Below are 20,546 nucleotides of genomic sequence, written 5' to 3' on the forward strand. Positions count from 1 at the left end.
TACAATCCCGATTCCTTAGTATGTTGTGTTTACCCCAAACCGCCAGGGCTTAAAACCGGAGCTAAAATTTTTTAATCAGCGTAGTCTCGACTCATTTACCCTTGTTTGAAATATTTTATATGCTTGTTTCTACATAATTCATCACCTCAACTATTAGAAGAGAAATAAAGAAAGTGAAAACGAAGTAGAGTAGAGAAAAAGGAATTTACCAAGACCTGGCAAATATCACGAGATATACAAAACCACCTGAGAATTCCAAATGTAACAGTTTATACTGTAAAACGATGTCCTTCAAAAAGTACAAATCCATACAACACTCCCGCAATCCATATGAAGCACACTAAAAATTTCAAGAAAACAAAAATAAAAATAACAACGCAAGCAACGGTTGGACAAAACAATCACTCACAAAATTTGAAAAGATATCCCCCTAAAAAAAGAAAAGAAAGTCCGAGGACGACGTGTTGGGTACTATGCACAACCACCTAACAGGAAAACAGTAGATATATACAGCCAGCAATTTCACCCAAGTATTATTTCTTAAGCTTCATTGAGACAATAGCAAACTTGCTACGATCAAGGGTGATCTGAGCTCCAATACAGTACGCACTTTCAGAGGGAGCAAACTTTCACACAGTTAATGATATGCTCTTCCGAGTTCCAAGATTATGTGGCTTTATTTCCCATGATTCTACCTCATCTGTCTCCTCCGGGAGGATGAAAGGTAAAGATATTTCACGGATCATCAAGTCACCACAATACGGGCATTCACTGGCAATCGCATCATCCAACCGTGATCGAATCTGCATAGTACGATGTTACATTCTACATCCAAAAAGACTGTTTTTATAATTTGAGAGGACCCCAGGAAATTCATCTACGAAATCTTTGGGTAAAATAAATAGTTAAATTTCTCAAATCAAAATTCAAAATTGTAGGTAATAAAATGATCTCATAGATTATTATTTAATATGACAATGAGTAAACACGATAGAGTTCTTATATAAGTCTGGAGACCATATTTTTTCATTGCTTAGCCATTTAAAGCCAAAAACCAGGTGTTAAATGTTAATGTAGAAATCCATACCTTTTCTCCATGAGTCATGCTCATTATCGGATCCTCTTCTTTCAAGCTGCCGTTCATTTCCTTCCTAGGTTCCTCACCCAGTAAAGTCAACTGCTTTTGCAAATCTAGTATGTATTCAGCCTGTGAAACCATTGAAACAAAGGCATTGATACAAGAGAATTGCAGTAACATTCTTTGAACAAAAGGCAATTTATATAAGTAAGATCGTGAAGACAAAGTTGTGATAAGATCACTCTGCAACACTAAGGGCATTTGTCTATTGAATCAATCATATAACAGTAAAATTTGGACTTGCACGAAAAACCAAATGAATATATTGAACTAAAGTCTCAGACCTTGAGCACAGAAGAACACTTGGCATAAAATGTTCTCATAAACAATACCCATAACATGTCTATTCCAATTTCAGATTTCAAATCTAGATTCTTACATGCTCAACTTTGTACAAGTTCGGTTTACAGGGAAATTTCTCTCATTACTCAAAGTATAGTGAGCTCGGGTCAAACAAATTAAATAAATTTTGTAATCACTCTAAATGCCACATAGACATTTAAAACAACGGTATTTATTTAAACACAAGAGGTACAGAAGAAGGAGTGACCATATTCTGGAACTTACTTGGGTTTCAGTAGTGCATTTAGTGACATGGGCAATCAAACAATGCGAATGAAAGGAATGTCCACAAGGAAAGACATAAAAAGGTGCCATCGATCCAACTGAAGTATAAGCCCTGGCCATCCGATAGTCACCAGATGCATCTAATATTTTCTTTCGGCAAACCTGTTAAACACCAAATGAGAGTGAAAATATGAATCTTGAAATGGGGAACGATTATTTAAAATTTACGAACACGGACAAATGAGAAGTTCACGTCTGCACGATTATTTCCATGTGAGCTAAACACCGCCAAGGACACTTTCAGTATGATGCCATGCCAATTGACATAGACTTATGTATAAAGTTTACTAAAAGTTCAGGAACACAAATATCAACACATCATTACCCCACATTCTTCATTCCGCTTAATTACAGCATATCTTTGTGCAAGGGCACCGATATCATTCCTTATGTTGTCAGCACCATGAGTAGCATCATTCATCTCTTGTTTGAGTTTTTCGATTTGCTCATTGTAATCTTCGAGTGATGTGCAGATCGCCTCCTACAATTGTTTTATAAGACCGTCAAGCCATGAACAATTGAGAGCGAACTGTTGATAAGTAAAGCAATGGGTTTCAGCTTTGATTTGTCGGCTTTGATTTGCATCGTCGAGATTGATGAAATCGATGGGACTAAGTTACATGCTAGGAGACTAAAATCTGGCAAAGGCCATCTAATAAAATATTCGAATGAGAATTCCAAACATGGTAACTTACCTTGAAATCATCAATCAATGCAAAATCTGGGAAAAAGGGTAAGATATCTTCAATCTTTAGAAGTCCATCAGTTTCCTTGAGAAATGCTATTGCCTTTCTTATATTCTCCCGCTTCGTCCCTTTCTCTTGTTCAATGACATGCTTAGCAACCATAAGCCAAAGTTTCTTCCTCAAGTCTTCATCATCTTCAACTTTATCGGCTTCAGCCATCGCAAGCTCGACATCAACCTATATCAGAATTAATTCGTGAATAAGGATGAATACTCAGTAACTAAGTTATATACATTCACACACGCTGCATGCACGGACAAATAATAAATTTTTGGAGTTACAACTCCTATAAATTCCATAATTGTTTATTGAACAAGAGACTTGATTATTATATCTTGACAAATAAAATAAATTTTGAACATAACTACAAGGTCTGCGATCCAACCTACAAGCAGGATAGTATTACCTGTAAAGCAAGAGCAACTGCTTCTTCGTGCATAGACATCATACTGTATATATGGACACAAGCACGCATCCGTTTTTCCTTGAGGCAAAGACGCAAGGCATATTTTGGATCATAGAAGAATTCAGGGGAATTGGGATTCTCTTTTCCAAACTTGCATTGCAGGAACCGCAGAAGAGTGCTCTCATCATCCTAGAGCAAGCAGATAGAAGCCTTACTTTTAGATTCAAAAAAGAAGGTAGAACCTTGTGTTCCATAATTTTTTCTAGAGAAACAAACAGAAGATTATTAATTGGATTCAAAGCATGTGACTCATTATATAACTAGACTGTTCACCATTTTAAAGCAAGAGCAAAACTGCACAACAAATCGCAACAAGGTACTTAGCATTTTATTTTGGAAGGAACAGGACAGAAAAACAGTCTCCAAATACAAAATAATCAAACGAACATACTTGAAGCATATTCTGAGTGTGACACAAAGAAATAGATATTTTATAAGTTAAAAATAGGCGTACCCTTTACACAATTGGTTTCACTGTCCATACCATTTTAAGGATACTTTTAATAGTGCAATTTTTTGGTTAAGCAGGAAGCTGGTTTTGTAAATTAAGTGACAAATTCTCAAAGGAAAGAATCAAAAGTCCACATAATACAAGTTCACACTGCTCACATTTTGAGACAGTAAAAGATTCTGAAAACTAAAAATTCAACCATTCTACAATTATAAGGTTCAAAGTTCTTCATAAATGTATCGGAAGATTGACATTAAGGAAGCATGTGTGCAATTTTAAAAAATTGCACAAAAGTTTGAAAATAGCAAAAAAATATTTAAACTTTATCGAAAACATTAAACAGAGATGCTGAATTAAGCAACCCAACCTGGTTAGCATACAACGAGAGCAACAAATTATGAACCCCCGGGTCCTCGTTCTGCAAGCGATGGACACAATACTCCAAATATTTGATCACTTCATGAGTTTCGTTCCTGGATATGTTGTAGAGAATTATATCATGAGTTTAACATAGAGTATTTTCATAAAAGATTGTAATACAGCAATCTCCAGTTCTCAATCTAACATATATTTCAACTCTCATATAAGTAACATACTTTGGTTATGAATCCTAATCAACAATTTAAGGTAGGCAACTTCGCCCTTTAGAAACAGAACAAAGTGAACTCAAAGACCAAAAGCAACCGTAATGCTTGTCAATTCAAAGTATTTAACCATGTCATCGGGTAAGCAAAATTAAAAATCTGCTGATTATGAAGAGCACGTTATCCCATCAAACTACAAGGTAAGACTGACTCTGTCCTTTAGATAACAGAACAAAGTGAACTCAAAGCTTAAAGCAAACAATGCCTGCCGATCCAAAGTACTCAACCACAGCATTGGGTAAGCAAAAATAAAAATCTGCTTCTTATGCAGAAAACTTATCCCATCAAGCTACAAAATAAGACTGCAGTTATAATAATCTAATCTTTCCAGTTCTCATGCTTGCACTGAAATTCATATTGAAATTTAATTTAAAAAAGTACATTAATTTTATGCTTTTTGTCCTTTAATTTTCACAATATTCTCAGGTGTGATATGAAATTAACGAAAGCATAAATTTTTTTCCAAATAACCAGCTTAAGATCTTTAAAAAATAAAATTTTAGAGAGATAGTAACTGAACTAAATTGAAATCTAAATACTGGGAAATATGTCCCTGAAGTCATATGAACAAGCAAGCAGAGAAAGAGAGGTACTCAAATATGCACCAAAAATTGACAGGTAGTGTTATAAACACTTTCATAGAAGAATACTAACATCAAAATCCAAAAAAGAAAATTATGATAAAACTAAGAATAGATACATAAATTACTTTGCATGTGGTTCACTTGAATAGCGCATCATTGCAGGAATGAGTTTTCTTGGGTTCAGGTCCTTAGTTATCATCCATGATTCAACAGTTTCATATGCATCTAACATGATGAGATCTGGAGCAAACTTGTACTGCCAAATAAAAGAACTCAAACAGTTTCCAATAATATATACATTCTGAACAAGGTATTTCAACATACAAGAAGATATTCTCCTCTGAAAGTTCATACCTGAAGGTCTATGGCAACATTGGGTTTCTGAAGAACTCGCAGTGCTTTCTTTGCTTCTCCAAGCTACATACAATATCAATCATCACTTCAAATAATATTGAAATCAGCATCATCTAAATTCGAAACACTGACATAACAGAAACCAACATAATACAGTTGGGTAGATTCTTCTCTCATATGAGCATAACAACATGCCTTTTGTAAAATATATTTTCTTTTCACTAGAAAACCAGTACATCCCTTCAGGAAAAAAAAAACAGTTAACATCCCACTGATAAAAATTATCATAAAAGTTTTGAGATGGACAAGGCCAAATTGTGTTTAAATTTAAACCACATAAAAAGTTGTTTGCCAATTTTCTTCCAAGCACATCTGTCCTTGAGATAGATGTAAAGCTTCCAATCATTCATCAACAAGAAATTCATCAATACCCATATAGATACGAAAATCAATTCAATTGGCATGAACAACGAAGTGCACGATACTAAAACAACAGTTAAAGAGGAGATTACATCGAAGAGCACGATACTAAAACAACAGTTAAAGAGGAGAATACATCGAAGAGCAGTTTTATTATGTTCTCTAAAGAGTGACACATTACTCCCTTCACTCAAAAGCTATCGGCAGAAGAAGTCGAATACCAAAGAACACAGGATTTGATAAATGAATAACCATCAAGCGACCTTACCCACCATATTCAGTTTAAATTCAGTTGTTTGCATAAGCGATTTACAAATTTATAATAAGGTAGCTTACATTTTGAAGGAGCATAAAAAATTCCAGCTATGTTGGCAATAAAAGACGCAACACTTGATTAGTGAAATACATGTTAAAGACCTCAAACAATCCACAACCTAATTTTGCATATTGTGATCAAATATGTGTGCCAAAAAAGTACTGAAGGACAAATATATACTCAATTTCTTTTCGTGAATGATTTGCAAAAAGGAACGTGGTGAATTTTTTAGAGCTACCAGATTCCCATTTTCATAGAAAAATCTTAGAACTCAAAGAGAATCAGATTCCACGAGCTTCTCTTAGGGAGGCTAGCTTTTTTCATTGGTAATTTTGTCCCGTTCTTAATCTAAAGGCTAGTTATCCAAGAGGTTGTAAGGAATTTATTCTTGCAAGCTATGATCTTTCTATGGGTCAACAAGTTTAAATTTTTACCCAACAAATATTCATGGCTCGAGGTCATTTTTCGGATTGAAAGAAGTTAAATATCGATGGTAATTAGGTCAAAATTATGGCAACAAGACATATATTTAAGAGAGACAGAAATGTAAGAATGAAAATTAACTAGGTAACTAATACAACAGTGACAATATAAAAATTAGCGAAAGAAAGCGCACCTGAATATAATGATGAACCACAATCTCGTACTGCTCTTTAAGACTAGCGAAGAATACCAATTCATCTACTCTACCATAACTGAAAGATTTAACAGATGTTTTCAGGTAGAGATCAGTAATAAGCAAATTCAACAAGTATTTATAGTGTCATCTAGAAAAAAGAAGTAAAAATATAGCATGCATCAAATGTTAGGTTTAGAAATTATAATCCATCTAGAAATCAAACTGAGGTCATGCTAGAACCTTTTAACAACAAGCGCTACACAAACTTGAGTTCCGGTCGATGCTTTACACGCAACAGGAAATTTTATAGTAGTGGCTGAGCTCCAAGTATTAAACTACTACATTTACTTCCAAGTTTCATCGTCAGATGAAAATGCATATTCAGACACGGGTAAAGACAGAAGTATATAAAAGAGAAAAACCTCTCAAGAAGTTTCATGGTGGTAGCCTCATCCAACACATCCTTGCAGTCGCTCAAAAAGGCACGAAATTCTGTGATAATTGATTGGTACTCTGAGCTACCACTATCCAACTCAGCATCATCTTCCAACAGTAGTCGATTAATCTGATATAAGGAAGCATAAACATGGGTGCAAATAAAAGAGCTAATCAATGAACTCCTCAGGATAAAAGCATGCCAAAATCTGATAAGTCTGATAAGGTGAGATGTGTTTCTGAGTAAGTAATTGAGCCTAATATTTAAATTCAATGTCATATGAAGAATACAACAGTTTGCAATCTAGTCAATAATGTAGGACACAACGAAATTGCGGAAAATCCCTAAAATAAACTTAAAGAAAACCCAGACAATTGCAATGATGTTTGTTTTCTACCCACTTTTCATGGTGCAGGGACAAGTGTCAACATCCTTGGAACCTACTTCTCTACCAACAGATGCAGAGAAGTACGTTACTATGCATACTTTCCAAGCATAATTTGGCCGAGAATAAATCAGCATAAATATCTCAAGGTCATTAGATAGCGGTTCTCGAATGACTGTAGAGGAAGAACTTTAAAATGTGTCCAGACAGCTCAAACTGTTTTACATTATTAAAAATGAAATTTTGATTAAATGTATTTTCCAACACGAACAGGAGAGGCAGAATGGGTGAAAACGCAACAATTGAGTTGGAGCTACCATTCTAAAATCAACGGGGACAATTCACACCCTATGTGAGAGCCATGGCCTTTTGCACTAACAAAAACTCCATTCTTCAGAAAACAGACCAGGAAGAAGTTTAAAACTAGTACAGAAGAAGTCAATTTGTCTGGGAAACAGTAAGCAGAATACACACTTTATCCAAATATAATTCAGTTGCCCACGTGGAAATCATTGTAATTTGGCATCTGTCATCCTTTGCAAAATTATCAAGCTTCCGCAACAGGAAGGTCCTTAAAGCATCCTACAAGCGCAGTTGAAAAAATTGCTCAGCGTGTGTTCTTTACAAATGAAGTGCAACAAAGAAACCGTGCTCGACAATTTTCTGAAAAGATGTAATGAAACACAATTACTACCTGTTCCCCTATGCTAATAAACTTCAAAGTGATTTCTTCAAATGACAGAATAAAGTTAATCTGCAGGAAAAGGTAGTATATAGGATTAAAAGAAAGCTCTCAAGCGCCAATTAAGCAAGAACTACTAGGCACATTCACAAAACCAAGATACATTTTCCCCTATATGCATTTACAAGAATTTTTCCACCCAATCCCACAATATCAAAAACCCAGACCATGTTGATCCGGCAATTAAAAAGCAAGTGCACAAAAATGATCATGAAATACTAAGAAAACTTTAAAATACTTGGTAAATGCATGTTGGATCACAAACATTTAATTGAGTTTTAGAAATATTAAAAATCTAGCAGTAGCAGCAATGCTAAGGTTCTTGGACCATTCCAATTGCCAAGGAAACAACTTATGGAAATTGTCAGTTTTCAGCTTAGTTAACTGAGACAATTCACCAACCAACCCCCCCTCCCCGCCTATCTTATTAGATCAGCCATATGGCAAACTCTTCACCTTTGTCTATATCAACTGCACACTAGCTTGCAAAAATTTCGAAAGACAAAGACCACCCAATTACTTTAGCAGCTAGACGTGTAATAAGTGGTTAAAAATTCTACTTCTATGCATGAGCGTTGGCCAAACAGCTGAAAAAACACAGATAACCTTCGCATAAAATGAAGCAGCTCTGAGAAAATCCTTAGAAGTGAAAGCAGTTTCAGCCTGCGTTACAAAAAACCCGAGTCAATAAGCGATCCAAAAACGCAAAATCCAGCTGTGAATTTTACAATATATATTTGGAATAGTGAATAATTTACTTGGAAAATTCCAATCTAATATGAAAAATGTCTGAATTAACATCAGACCTGCATCAGATACACTTGATCTCTTTGGAGGGCATCACGACAATTTGCCAAAGCTGCAGCATATTCCTTCAAGTCTAAATAAACTTTCCACATGTCTCGGCCTTCATCATTCACAGATACCTATATTAGCATTTTAAATTTAAAATACAAAAAATAAACATATACATGATTGAACAATACTAAGCAATATTAAAAGCAATGTCTCGAAGATGCACCTGAAAGATAGAATTCTGGTCGTACGCATAGAAAAGCCCAGCAGATGCATCACTACATAAACCTAGAATACCCCTTGAAACTGCATCAGGTGTTTGATCAAAATAAAGTTCCTCGACAATCCGTTCACTAATTCTATTAACAACCTACAAAATTCATGAAGAGAAACAAAGGGTAAAAGTTATAAAAATATATAAGTGAAAAAACCAACATAGCAGATTAATCTTCCTACTCCAATCAGCAAAAACTTGATAAACAAATGAATTTCAGGCTATGTTAAATAGTTTTACTTATCAACCCATATGGGAAGGGAAACAAGAAAATACAGTTTAGCCAGAGCTTTTGCATACTGAAGACTATGCTCTCTAATTATTGAAGCCTTATTTTAAGGTGAATATGTGACGCACAGACTTGTGAAATTGAGCTACATTATATTACTATTTCATTCACAACCGATAACACGTCCATAATTTTCAGGAAAACATAAGCAGAACCGAGGAAACCTTATGCTTAATAGATATTGTACATGAACGTGTAGAAAAACATAAGCAACAGCACAATTCAGAAACTATCATTAAGCTGAGAAAAATAATATCCTTCCAACAATTCATAGTACCCTCACTGAAAAATTTAAAAAATGCTCGACTTGGAAAGAGCCAATGTTGCACACTTTGATAAGCTGCAACAGCAACACCAAAGACATGGTTTAATTCAGACGCACCTTAACTTTGTTCCCTAGCAGGAGAAGGAAATGGAACTCCGATACTGAAAGTGAACTAGGTTTGACCAATACACCTTCACCTAATTTTGAATAGTCAAAGAGAGCCTTGTTCTCCACAAAGTTCTCATCCCCATTAGGTGAACTGCCAAAAAATTTCCACACTTCAGTAATTAATATAAATGAAATTTTTTCCATAAAGTAAATCACTTAAAAGAAGTAGGATTCAAGAGGCGAAGAGGCATAATTTTCTTACCTGTGCTGTGCTCCAAAATTAAGACCACCGTGATAGACTCCTGCTCCAGATAGCCATGCAAAATATATGGCTCTTCTGTGTTTTATGAAGAAGTGTAGCTCACTGCAAGAAAGATGTTTCGATCAATGCTTGCTCAAACATGTATATTGACATGAAACTTGATTGATATCCATCAATTAACAATAGGATAGTAAATAATTAAAGTTTCTAACTATATTGTAACCCAATAAAATAGAAAATAAAATAAACTTAACTCGAGAATTACAAAAATTACATAAAAGGGAACAAAAGCATTGCATGTAACTTCAGAATGGAACGAGAGGAGTATAGGCAAAGCAGAGTTGTTGCTTGCACTTGCCTGTTTGGAATTTCACCTGGCAGTTCCATGAAGTGAACTGCACGGTTGGCATAACTGGCAAAAACAGACTGCAATAACACATGAACAAACTAAGATGTCACATAATGGTCAAGTGGATAAGTGAAAAGCAGATGGTGGAGAATCTTCATTTTGTTCCAAATAAGGATGTGAAAGAAAATGACCATTCCGTCTACTGACAACATTGTGACATTGCCAATGGATGCCTGCTAATCTCACCTGCTTTTCTGATGTTTGCACTTTAATGAATACGAAATCGCAAACTTAGATTTTGTTGGAAAGGGGGAAAGCCAGACTTCTAATCAGACGTATAACTGTTGTAATCTTTATACCAAGATTCTCGATTTCATCAGTAAAGCCATAAGAATGTATAATTCCCAGATATATGAATTTCTTTGCTTAGAGTAAGTGAACTAAAAATTTATATGTGAACTTAATCCCAATAATCATTAATATCGTTGGACAAATAAATATCCTTGAGTGAAACAATATCATGTCAAAAATAAATTGAGATGATATAAACTCACATCCAACGAACCAATTCCTGTGAAAGAATAAAGCCGGGTGGGTGTAACGGCCATGACATAATATCTAGTTCCGTTGTGTATATGTGCTGTTTCCATCTGTAAAACAGATCAAACATAAAACCAAAAGCCTGCTATCAATGGTGAGAACAAAATATTAATATTTTAGCAGATAATGGTAACAGGGAAAGATAGGTTCTTATAAAAAAGGAATTTACAAAAAAATTTTAATAAAGTTTTCAGCTTTCAACTAGTGATCTCATCTATGAAATTTTATTGTCACAGAAATAGAGATCCCATATAGAAGTGACAAAATGAAAATCAAACAACTTAAGTTCAACTACCTTTTCTTCACAGTCAAACAAACAATCACAAATGCCAGCATACTGCTTTCTAAGTCAGTTACCCGGTTCCCCCACTTAACAGTTAATATAATACTGTTATTCCATGTAAAGTACGGCAAACCTTAGAGTCAATATGATAATCTTGTCATCTTATTAACTACCACATAGATGTGGAGGAGGCTAAACAACCGTTAACCTGACTTTCTAAATATACCTGCGCTCATGTTTCATGAGATATGCATACAGCAAATTATCATTTAACAAGTCCATTTATTTATAAAAAAAAAATTTATAAATGAGACACTATATTTCCCAGTAGCATCAAACTCATGGGATTTTACACTTAGGTCATACTAATAATGCATAACCTTCGCATTGATAAAGTGATGGAGATCAAGTCATAAAACGAGAGTGAATGAAGAGCAAATGAAAAACATGGAACCTGTAAACCCGTGAAAGCTTCTGGAAGTTCGTCCAGCTTAAACAAAAACTTGATGTATTTTTCTCTCTTATCCTTCTCGTCTACTGCAATTTCATAGAGTTGGCCATCATCTGTGCCGAGAAGAATTTCCCTGGTGGAAGCTGTGCATGGACATTAAATCCACAAGATTTCGCTCAAATTTCTGAAAAGGCGTCACACAGACAATCAAAGACAAACACGACAATACCACTTCCTTGCCTTCAGTTATAAGCTGCTTATTCCAGGCAACATCATTCACAACAAGACCTTTCAGTTTGCTCAAAATTCGAGGCTTGGCCCACTTTGCATGCGTATAAAATGTATCAGAAGTTCCACCGCCGACTACAGTAGCAATAGAGTGGCTACCTCCAGGGTCAACAAAAACCCTGTGGATTGACTGCTCCCCAGATCTACCCACAGATAGATCGATATCTAACAAATAATCCCAAAAATCAATCGAGGTGTGCAAAAAGATCTGCTTTTCGAATGGGTAAAGAACAAATCAAACTGAAATTGGTCTATTGTATGAATCAACCATCTGTTTGGAGATATCTCTTTTGTGTCAACTCCCATGCACCCTCAAGAGTTTAGCTAAATAAATTAGAATAAGTAACAGACATGCTCGGTTTCAGCCAATTTAACGAATTTGCATTCTTATTCCGAGAAACACTATAGTTGTCTATTTCATTCAGTTAAACACAACTGTCCAGTGATGCACAGTGCTTTCAACATTATCGTACGAGCAATTGAGTCCCGATCAAGGCCAGAAAACAAATACATCATATCATAAAACGTAAAAAAGAAATTCCTGGACATATCAGCAAAGATTAATCAACTTAAAACCCATATGTCAAAGAAAATAAATCTAAGACGACGCCAATTTTCCAACTGATTGCATATATCATCCATCGACATTGCGATTAACAAAGCAAAATAAACATATCGAATTCAATTTCGCAGACACGAACAATTTGATTGAAAATTGCTTCAATATTCTCGCACAAATAAACCAATCGAGATAATCGGGATACCAAAATGAACAAAATAATCACCAAAAGAATCGCCGACGCCAAAATCGTGACGAATGATCCATCCTTTACTGGTCCCCAGCACGATAACGTCATTACCGGATGTCATACACGTGATCAGTCCTTTTCCCTTCGCCGCGTACCTCTCCAGCAAATCTACAGAGAAAACATGCCGCCGATGCTCCATTCCTTTGGAAAAAAATCAATAATACTTCATACCTGAAGCATAATCGTACGAATTTGATCTTCCAGGGTTCTAAATCACTGAAATTAATGGCAGAGATAGAAGCGCCGGCGGTTTAAGCTACTTCGTCCTCCTCCTCCCTCCTTTCTGGCCAGCTGAGTATAATTGTTTTAAGGACAAAAATTAAATTTATACTAATTGCGATTTAGTTTCACTGTTTCAGCCCTATATCATTTTAGACCCATAATATTTTAAAAACGCAAAAGTTAGTCCTTTTCATTTTTTTTTATGTATAAATTCATACTTAATTTAATGTTTAAATCAATATGTATTTTATTTTATGATTTGAGAATTATATTATATCACATCGATATTTTCATGACTATCTTTATTATTATTACTATTATTTTAACTTATCTTCTGTTTTTATTAACTTATCAAATGTCATTAATTTTTTAAAATGTTTTCAAATTTTATTTTTATGAGTTTTTCTTTTATAAACTTGTACTATATTTTACGATAAATATTATTAGATATTAAATTCTTATTGTTACTAATATTATTAATATATATTTCATTTTATTTATATTATTAAGGAAAAATAAAAATACATAACGTAAAATATTTAATTATTACTTGAAAAAATTTGTATTAATTTGTGTGAGGTGGAGATGTGGAGAAATTAACGAAATACTATTAAGAATAATTAAGAGTGTTTAGGATTTAATGATGAAATTTATTTTTAAAGAGATTTGACATAGATTAAGACAAATATATGTCTAATTTAATCAAATGCATTCATTTTTTAAAAAATTTATAATTTTAATATTGTTAATTTATGAGCTTACAATTTTATGTTGTGATTTCTAAACAAATTTCTAATATTTCGTCCAATTTTTCTCAACAAAATGATGTATACGATAATGATAGAAGGACGCATTTACCGACGACAATATCATCTTCGAGTGATATAACAAATAATATGATTTAACCTATAACACAATTGACATATATTAAATTATACATACATTAATATTTATTATTTGATGTATACTCCCTCTAATTTACTGTAACTATAAAATACCCGCATTTCTCGAATTACTACGTTTATCCGAGTGATCTACAAATGAAAAAAATTTCTCTTTTGTTTATGCTCTAATTGAAAACAAATAACTGAGGCAAAGGACTATCCCGGACCTACCGTGGTGCTGACATTTCAAACCGTTGATGAATCCATGGCCAATCAAGAACCTCGATTGATCCTCAAAAGGAATGAATGGAAAAATTTCATAAATTTTGGTTGAATCAATTCACTATAGTCAATGATTTGATACGAGGAACTATATCGAAGCTTGTCCAACCTAATAAAGGAGCTTGGAGAAAATCGAAATTATTGATCAATTGTGTTTATTTGATATTTAATTGTTCGTTGTTTCAAAATTTACAAATCTCAACTTTTCAAATTTGTAATATGTGATGTAACTAATGGCAAATAAATATCGTATTTAACAAAGTTTTCATAATTTTTAATAATTTTTTTCGTATATTAAATATATTATTCAGTGTCAATTTAGTTTGTTTTTTGTGTTTTAATTACATAAACAAAATTCTCACACTATCTAATGTTTAATTTAAATTCATGTATCTAATAAATTACGATAATTTTGAATTTTTGAAAGATATTTATTTATTTCGTAAAAATTTAATAAAAATAATAATATATGATTTCTAAATATATTTTTCTATTTTTTTTTTTTGTTAATAACAGTTTCACTCATACAAGATATTGAACATGATGATAAAAAGGTTAATGACAGTAGAAGATTATTATCTTTATTTGAGCTTTATTTATACATCTTAATTAGAATTTTAATATAATTGTTTTTAACATGTTATAAAAACTCATTCATCTAATAAACAACGATAATTTTGAATTTTAAAATATATATATTTATTTTTCAAAATTTTCATAGACAAAATAATCTATTTTTTCTAAATATATTTTTGTATTTTTTAATTAATAACAGTTCAAATCATCGAAGATATAAAAAGCAATGATAAAAAAGTCAAATTGACATTTGAATGTGATTTCAAATGGCATAAATATATTTTTATAATAATATTTAAATTTTAAATATATTCATTACATTAGATCAAAAAATTTAAGTAATTATTCTAACTTTCATACTTAATAATTTAATCGTTAATTATATAAAATAACATATCATATGGTTGAGATACTATTGTAAAATAATAATTTAGTATTTATTGATAATAATGAAAAATTAATTATGTGCGATTATTATCTTTGGACTATTTTGGGATGTAAAGTTGAAAAAAAAAATTGGTGAAAAGGATACAAAATCATAACGCAAGCATATTCTTAAATATTATCTTAATTTTTTTATTTGTTTTCATTTGTGTAATATTAAATTTTCTCAGTCAGTTAGGTACAGAATTAAACGACATACTTTAATGCCCTCGTAAATATTATAAGAAATATCATCGAAAATTTCTTTCCCGAAGCCAAAACTTAGGTAAATTATCTTTTCTCTCATTTATTTTTAGGTAGAAACCATAAATCAGTTTGAAAATTCCCTCCTTCGTATAGCTTTAATTAGGAGGGAAAAAAGAAAGAAGAAACATTGAAGTAAGGTTACCGAGAGATTTTGATTACGTGTGCTTGATTGTATTGAGTGCCAAAAATATTTAATATTCTTGAGACAACACGAAACAAATTGTAATATTTTAATTTAGAAAATATGACTACTCTTACTAAATGAACTTTAATTGAAAGTGATATTTTAAAATTAGTAAGACAAATGGAAATATAACCTCCTTTAAATTTTGGAGAGTGGCAAATGAAATTAAAAGTTGGAATCATTTATTTAATCAAGACTTTTGTTCCATTTAATATATATAGTTTTTATAGGTTCACTCATCGTGTCTAAAATAACAATCGTCTATTGAATGTGATGAAACATATCCTAATTATTTCAACCCATTGGTTGACATAGAAATGTGCAGAATGAAAGGACAACATACAAAAATTATATATGTATTGGTGGGTGACAAATTATTTAACGAATACGAGTCTGCTGATGGATCTAAAAATTTACAAGTATAATAAAAAGGCAATAAATGTACTTTAAGATAGGTTTCATCTGAAATGGTAGGTGTCTCTTTTAAATGGGGTGTTTCATTAATTTTATAGATGGAATTTATTGTAAGTTAGGTACATTGTGAATGGAGTAGTAAATGCCTTCATTAATAGTTTCATGAGGCAAGCAAAAATATTCAATCCAATAGGTGGCTCTGTGCCTTTTTACATACATCTGTTGAACCTGCAGTAATTTTCAGAGGAAAAAGAACTACATCGAAGCCGTTTATGAAAACATATCCTAGTTATGGGTTTGTTAGCCATTCTATGGAACCGTGAAACATTTTTATTTCATATAACATTTGATTCAAATTCTACAAAAATTCTGAATTATACCATGTGGAGGGCAAGAAATAATTTTTTTCCTATCCATTTTAAATATTTTTATAAGTATATTTGCAAAATAATTATTTATTTTAGATAAAGATATCAAAATAAGATATATCCACGATCTCGTCTCACCACCTAAAATAAGTAGGTTTGATCGATGCCCCTCCCTGCCGGGCCTGATGGCGGGTTGCAGGTTTTTTTAGATATAAGGAATATCGGAGAATTGCAAGTTTTTTCTCTTTTTTTTTTTTTTTTAAAGATTATGTACGAGACGAAACATAAAATTTTGTGCATTTATGCGTAAATGGGTGGTCCGATCTTACTATTACCCACTCGTTTTCACGTCTCTCCGTTCTATGCGGTTGCTGAAGATTGATTTAAGATATTTTAAATGATAAAATAAAATATTTAAAATGTTTTTTTTTAATCAATTTCCACATATTTGAATCAAAAACTTCCACGCGGATGAAGCGAGGAAATTCTTCTGTCTACAATCAGCGGCGCACACGCTTATGCGATGCAATTTATTTTTGAAAATGACTTGGCGACACCATTTTGGACCTTTAATTTGTTTGTTTAAATTATGACATGTTTAATTTGTCTGTGAATATATCTCTACTTTCAGCGTTTTATAAGGTGCAGTTTAAATTGTTATTTCCAAATTATATATTAATAATGAAAGATTAATTATAAAAGTTTTCTTAATGGCATCGGTCCTATATGACTACACGTAAGTTTTTTTTTTTTTTTTTTTTTACGAGAGTCTCGAACTTATGATTTCGTATCAAATTTAGTATTTTGGTGTCATATGAGTTGGAAATTATATATATATATACACTATATTTTAATTTCAAAATAAGAAAGTAAGTTATCCATTATCCGCGTGTGTATTAAGAAAAGTCGGTTTTTAGGTCATAGGTAATAATTGATTAAAATGTATCATTTGAAAGTTCAACAGTCTTCGTTGATGAGATTGGAATTTGATTCCTACTCATTTATTATAGGAGTTTGGACCAATAAATAAATAATATAATTATTAAGTTCACCTTTTTTTATTTTTTTTATTTTTGAAATGCTATTATATTTTAATGTTTGAATTGAAATAAGCGACTTTTCATTCATGTTTGAATGCAATTAAATTATCATCACACTTCATATAATTGCCCTTAGCACAGTCAACTGAAGCTTCACCATTAATGTTTTAACTTTATAGCTGTTGTATTTTAAGTTTGACTGGATTTAATCCAACAAAATAAGTTATAAAACAGTTGTACTAAAAGGCAGCCTTCTTTTTACTATGTCGAAATTTCATGTATAGTACCATTTTTAAAATTAAATTAAAAAGGGTGGGTGTCTGAAAATCTTAATCCAAAACCAACAAAAAAACGTACAATCGAAGAAAAGCATCAACCCCCACTAAATGCTTGCAGGGAAGTTACTATCCCCAACTTTGAATTAAATTAGGTGTTGGGTATTCGTTCAAAATAGGTAGGAAGAAAGAAATAATTCTCATTTATTGTTTGTTAGGTACAAAAATGAAATGCAATACGATCGAGGCAGAGCATATATTATTATTTCATATCAAGCAAAGCTACGGCTTTCACAAAAATCTTTTTTTTTTAAACTCCATTTTCCACCTCTCACTTCATTTAAAGCACATACATATATATATTAACTACCTCACAGTGTTTGAAACTTGTGAACTCCTATTATATACAGTATAAAGAATAAATCAAGATACGGGGTTTTTACTTGAAGTTGAAGCTCTGTCCAGTACTTGTACCATATATGGATATACATGTAAACTATTTGGGAATAACATTGTAATTTGTAGCATATATAGGAGATTTACCGACTTTGGAGAGAAAATTCCATTAAACTAAAGATCATTAATGATGGGAAGGCAAAAGGTTGCCATAAGATAGACAAAAAACAGAACCATGGTGATTAAACTTGTATCACATGGCACTTAAATAATGCCTAAACCCAAAAAATATATATAGAACATAAAAAAGGAATATATATATTTATATATGCTAAAAGTCACCTAATTTTTTTTTTTTTTTTACCGATCTTTACAAAAAATGAGAACCATTTACGGGTTCATTCGCAATCTTTTCAAATGGAGATGTTAAGGTCGATACGAGGTTTCTTGGCTGCAGCCACAGGCAACGGCACATAACTGTTGCATCGGGGGCATAGGGGGTTGCTTTTCGAGATCAGCACGTAGAGCAAACAATTGGGGCATCCTGCAGCGAACGAGCCCGATGATTTCTCCTCTTGATGATCAAGACCACTATCTTTGATCGAGGACGAAGAATTCGAGCACGATGAAGATGTTTTGGACATTGATATCGAACGTTTCTTGATGGATTCTTTCTCCGCCCTCTCGAGTGCTGACTTCACTTTATCCAGAGTGCACACGTTTTGATAATTCGAGGATGATGGGGATCCAGACAACGACGAAACTAGCTTTAGGTCCAAGGTCGAGTCGTCGAAGAGGTTTAAGGTCTGTTTCGACATTGGAGGGAAATTAAGGTCTTCAAATTTGGAGAGAGTTTCGCTGGTTTTCGGCTTCGTTTCAGAGGTTGAAGAGGGTGAGTTTGATGGATTGCTTCTCTGAAGATAAACCTTTCCTGACTGAAATCAAAGATTTAACCATCACATAATTTCATCAACATTTGAAGAAAATTTAATAAGATTGAGATTTAATATCTAATAAACTCCGAATATTCTTCATTTCAATTGAGAAATATAAATCAAGAAGAAGCAGCATTTGAATTATCGACTTCTTTAACTGAAAAAGAGCCACGGACGTGTATATTCAAATTCAATGCATGAGATGTCAATAAAACGTTATGGTATCATTAAAATCAATCCTCATATGAAAATTTCAAGAAGTTTACACTGTTGGGATATCTCCGTAATTATCACGAGTTATGAAATGAACCAGACAATTAAAACATATACGAGAATCATCGAAACCAAACCATATCATGTGCTATAATAACATGAAATAAATGTCATCAAGTCATGATAATAACTTCCCTTACAAAGAACCTTGAATCATAATAAATCCAATCAATGCGTATTTCAATCATCTCATGAATGCCAATTTATACATATTAAATAGCATATCGGAATACTGAAAAAATGAAACAAAATCATAAACACAGAATCCCAACATAACCACACAGAAACAAAAACAGAGCTTGAAAAAAAAATCAAGAAAATGGCTTCGTTTTAACAAAGCTTGTTTTCTTCCATGCTCATGAATGAACAGAAGGTAGCAGCAACAAACAATAAAGAGATCAAACATTTGCTGGGATCCCAAAAAAAGAAGAAGAAGAAAAGATTGTACCTTCAAATCGAGGCGCTTTTCCCAGCCACAAGGCACTTGCAAGTCGAGGTCGAGTTCTTTGGATTCAAGGGTACAACCCCCACCAAGAAAGTCTATAGTGATCGGGGCTGTTGATTTCCCGGTCGGCCCCGACTCCGTCGTACTACCACCGTTCATCAATCTGAGAAAACAGCTGACTTCGGCTGCCATCACACCAAAGAGCACTTATCTTCTCCTTAATTCACAGCAATCAATCAAATCAAAGAGTGAAGAGAGTTGTGCAGAAAGAGAGAAACGGAAGGACAAGGGTTGAAATCGAATCCTGTTTTATAGAAGAAGAGGATGTGGAAGATGGAAACTACTACCATATAATGATATAACAATAATAATAATAATAATAATAATAATTTAAAATCAATAGCAATAATGAAGAATTTAATGAAATCTTGTTTTATATAGAAATAACAGGAAAATTTGAAGAATTGCATTAATTGAAAAAGAAATAAAAATAAAATTTCCGAAGTTGAGATTCTGTGAAGTGAGAAGAAGGTGGGGCCGTCAGTAATGGTGGCATTAAATACTAAAGGACAGCTGTGAATTAATGCGACCACAACACAAAAACAAAGCCCTTTGGCTTTTGTTAGTCTATACGAGTGTTTTTCTATTTATATATTGCTGATTTTTTTTATCGGTATGACAAAAACATTTTAGGAGATCGAGTATGAAAATAGTTTACGTGTGTCGATTGAAATTATGGGTATAACTAACTATTCGCATCCATTTTAAATGATTTGGATTTAATGGGTTCTGACTTTTCCATCTAATTTTATTTTAATTTTCAATGGAGAGCTGTACAAATAAATCGCCCAACTCATTTTT

At 32.8% G+C, this 20,546-nt stretch overlaps 2 protein-coding genes across 3 annotated transcripts; both read right to left on the reverse strand.

Annotated features, from left to right (window-relative positions):
* Nucleotides 1-251: 251 nt before the first annotated feature.
* LOC142528130 (vacuolar sorting protein 18) lies at nucleotides 252-13,006 on the reverse strand. Of its 2 annotated transcripts, none has more exons than XM_075633215.1 (23): nucleotides 12,678-13,006; nucleotides 11,845-12,057; nucleotides 11,608-11,747; nucleotides 10,825-10,920; nucleotides 10,280-10,347; nucleotides 9,922-10,023; nucleotides 9,669-9,810; nucleotides 8,950-9,093; nucleotides 8,735-8,854; nucleotides 8,535-8,591; nucleotides 7,881-7,940; nucleotides 7,661-7,768; nucleotides 6,788-6,930; nucleotides 6,363-6,441; nucleotides 5,011-5,073; nucleotides 4,782-4,912; nucleotides 3,796-3,901; nucleotides 2,918-3,106; nucleotides 2,461-2,688; nucleotides 2,091-2,246; nucleotides 1,706-1,867; nucleotides 1,088-1,207; nucleotides 252-803 (listed from the first exon to the last, which is right to left on the reverse strand). In XM_075633215.1, the coding sequence occupies exons 1-23, from the start codon at nucleotides 12,838-12,840 to the stop codon at nucleotides 630-632; spliced, it is 2,964 nt and encodes a 987-aa protein (XP_075489330.1). In that variant the 5' UTR covers nucleotides 12,841-13,006; the 3' UTR covers nucleotides 252-629. The 2 variants fall into 2 exon arrangements, with proteins under 2 accessions (XP_075489330.1, XP_075489329.1); XM_075633214.1 differs by having other exon boundaries at nucleotides 9,922-10,019; nucleotides 10,276-10,347.
* Nucleotides 13,007-18,225: 5,219 nt separating this feature from the next.
* On the reverse strand, nucleotides 18,226-20,036 carry LOC142527869 (uncharacterized). The gene is made up of 2 exons (XM_075632848.1): nucleotides 19,689-20,036; nucleotides 18,226-18,967 (listed from the first exon to the last, which is right to left on the reverse strand). The coding sequence occupies exons 1-2, from the start codon at nucleotides 19,875-19,877 to the stop codon at nucleotides 18,446-18,448; spliced, it is 711 nt and encodes a 236-aa protein (XP_075488963.1). The 5' UTR covers nucleotides 19,878-20,036; the 3' UTR covers nucleotides 18,226-18,445.
* Between the last annotated feature and the right edge of the window lie 510 nt (nucleotides 20,037-20,546).

This window comes from Primulina tabacum, chromosome 15 (genome assembly GCF_025594145.1).
Source record: "Primulina tabacum isolate GXHZ01 chromosome 15, ASM2559414v2, whole genome shotgun sequence".
In the NCBI taxonomy this organism is placed as follows: domain Eukaryota; kingdom Viridiplantae; phylum Streptophyta; class Magnoliopsida; order Lamiales; family Gesneriaceae; genus Primulina; species Primulina tabacum.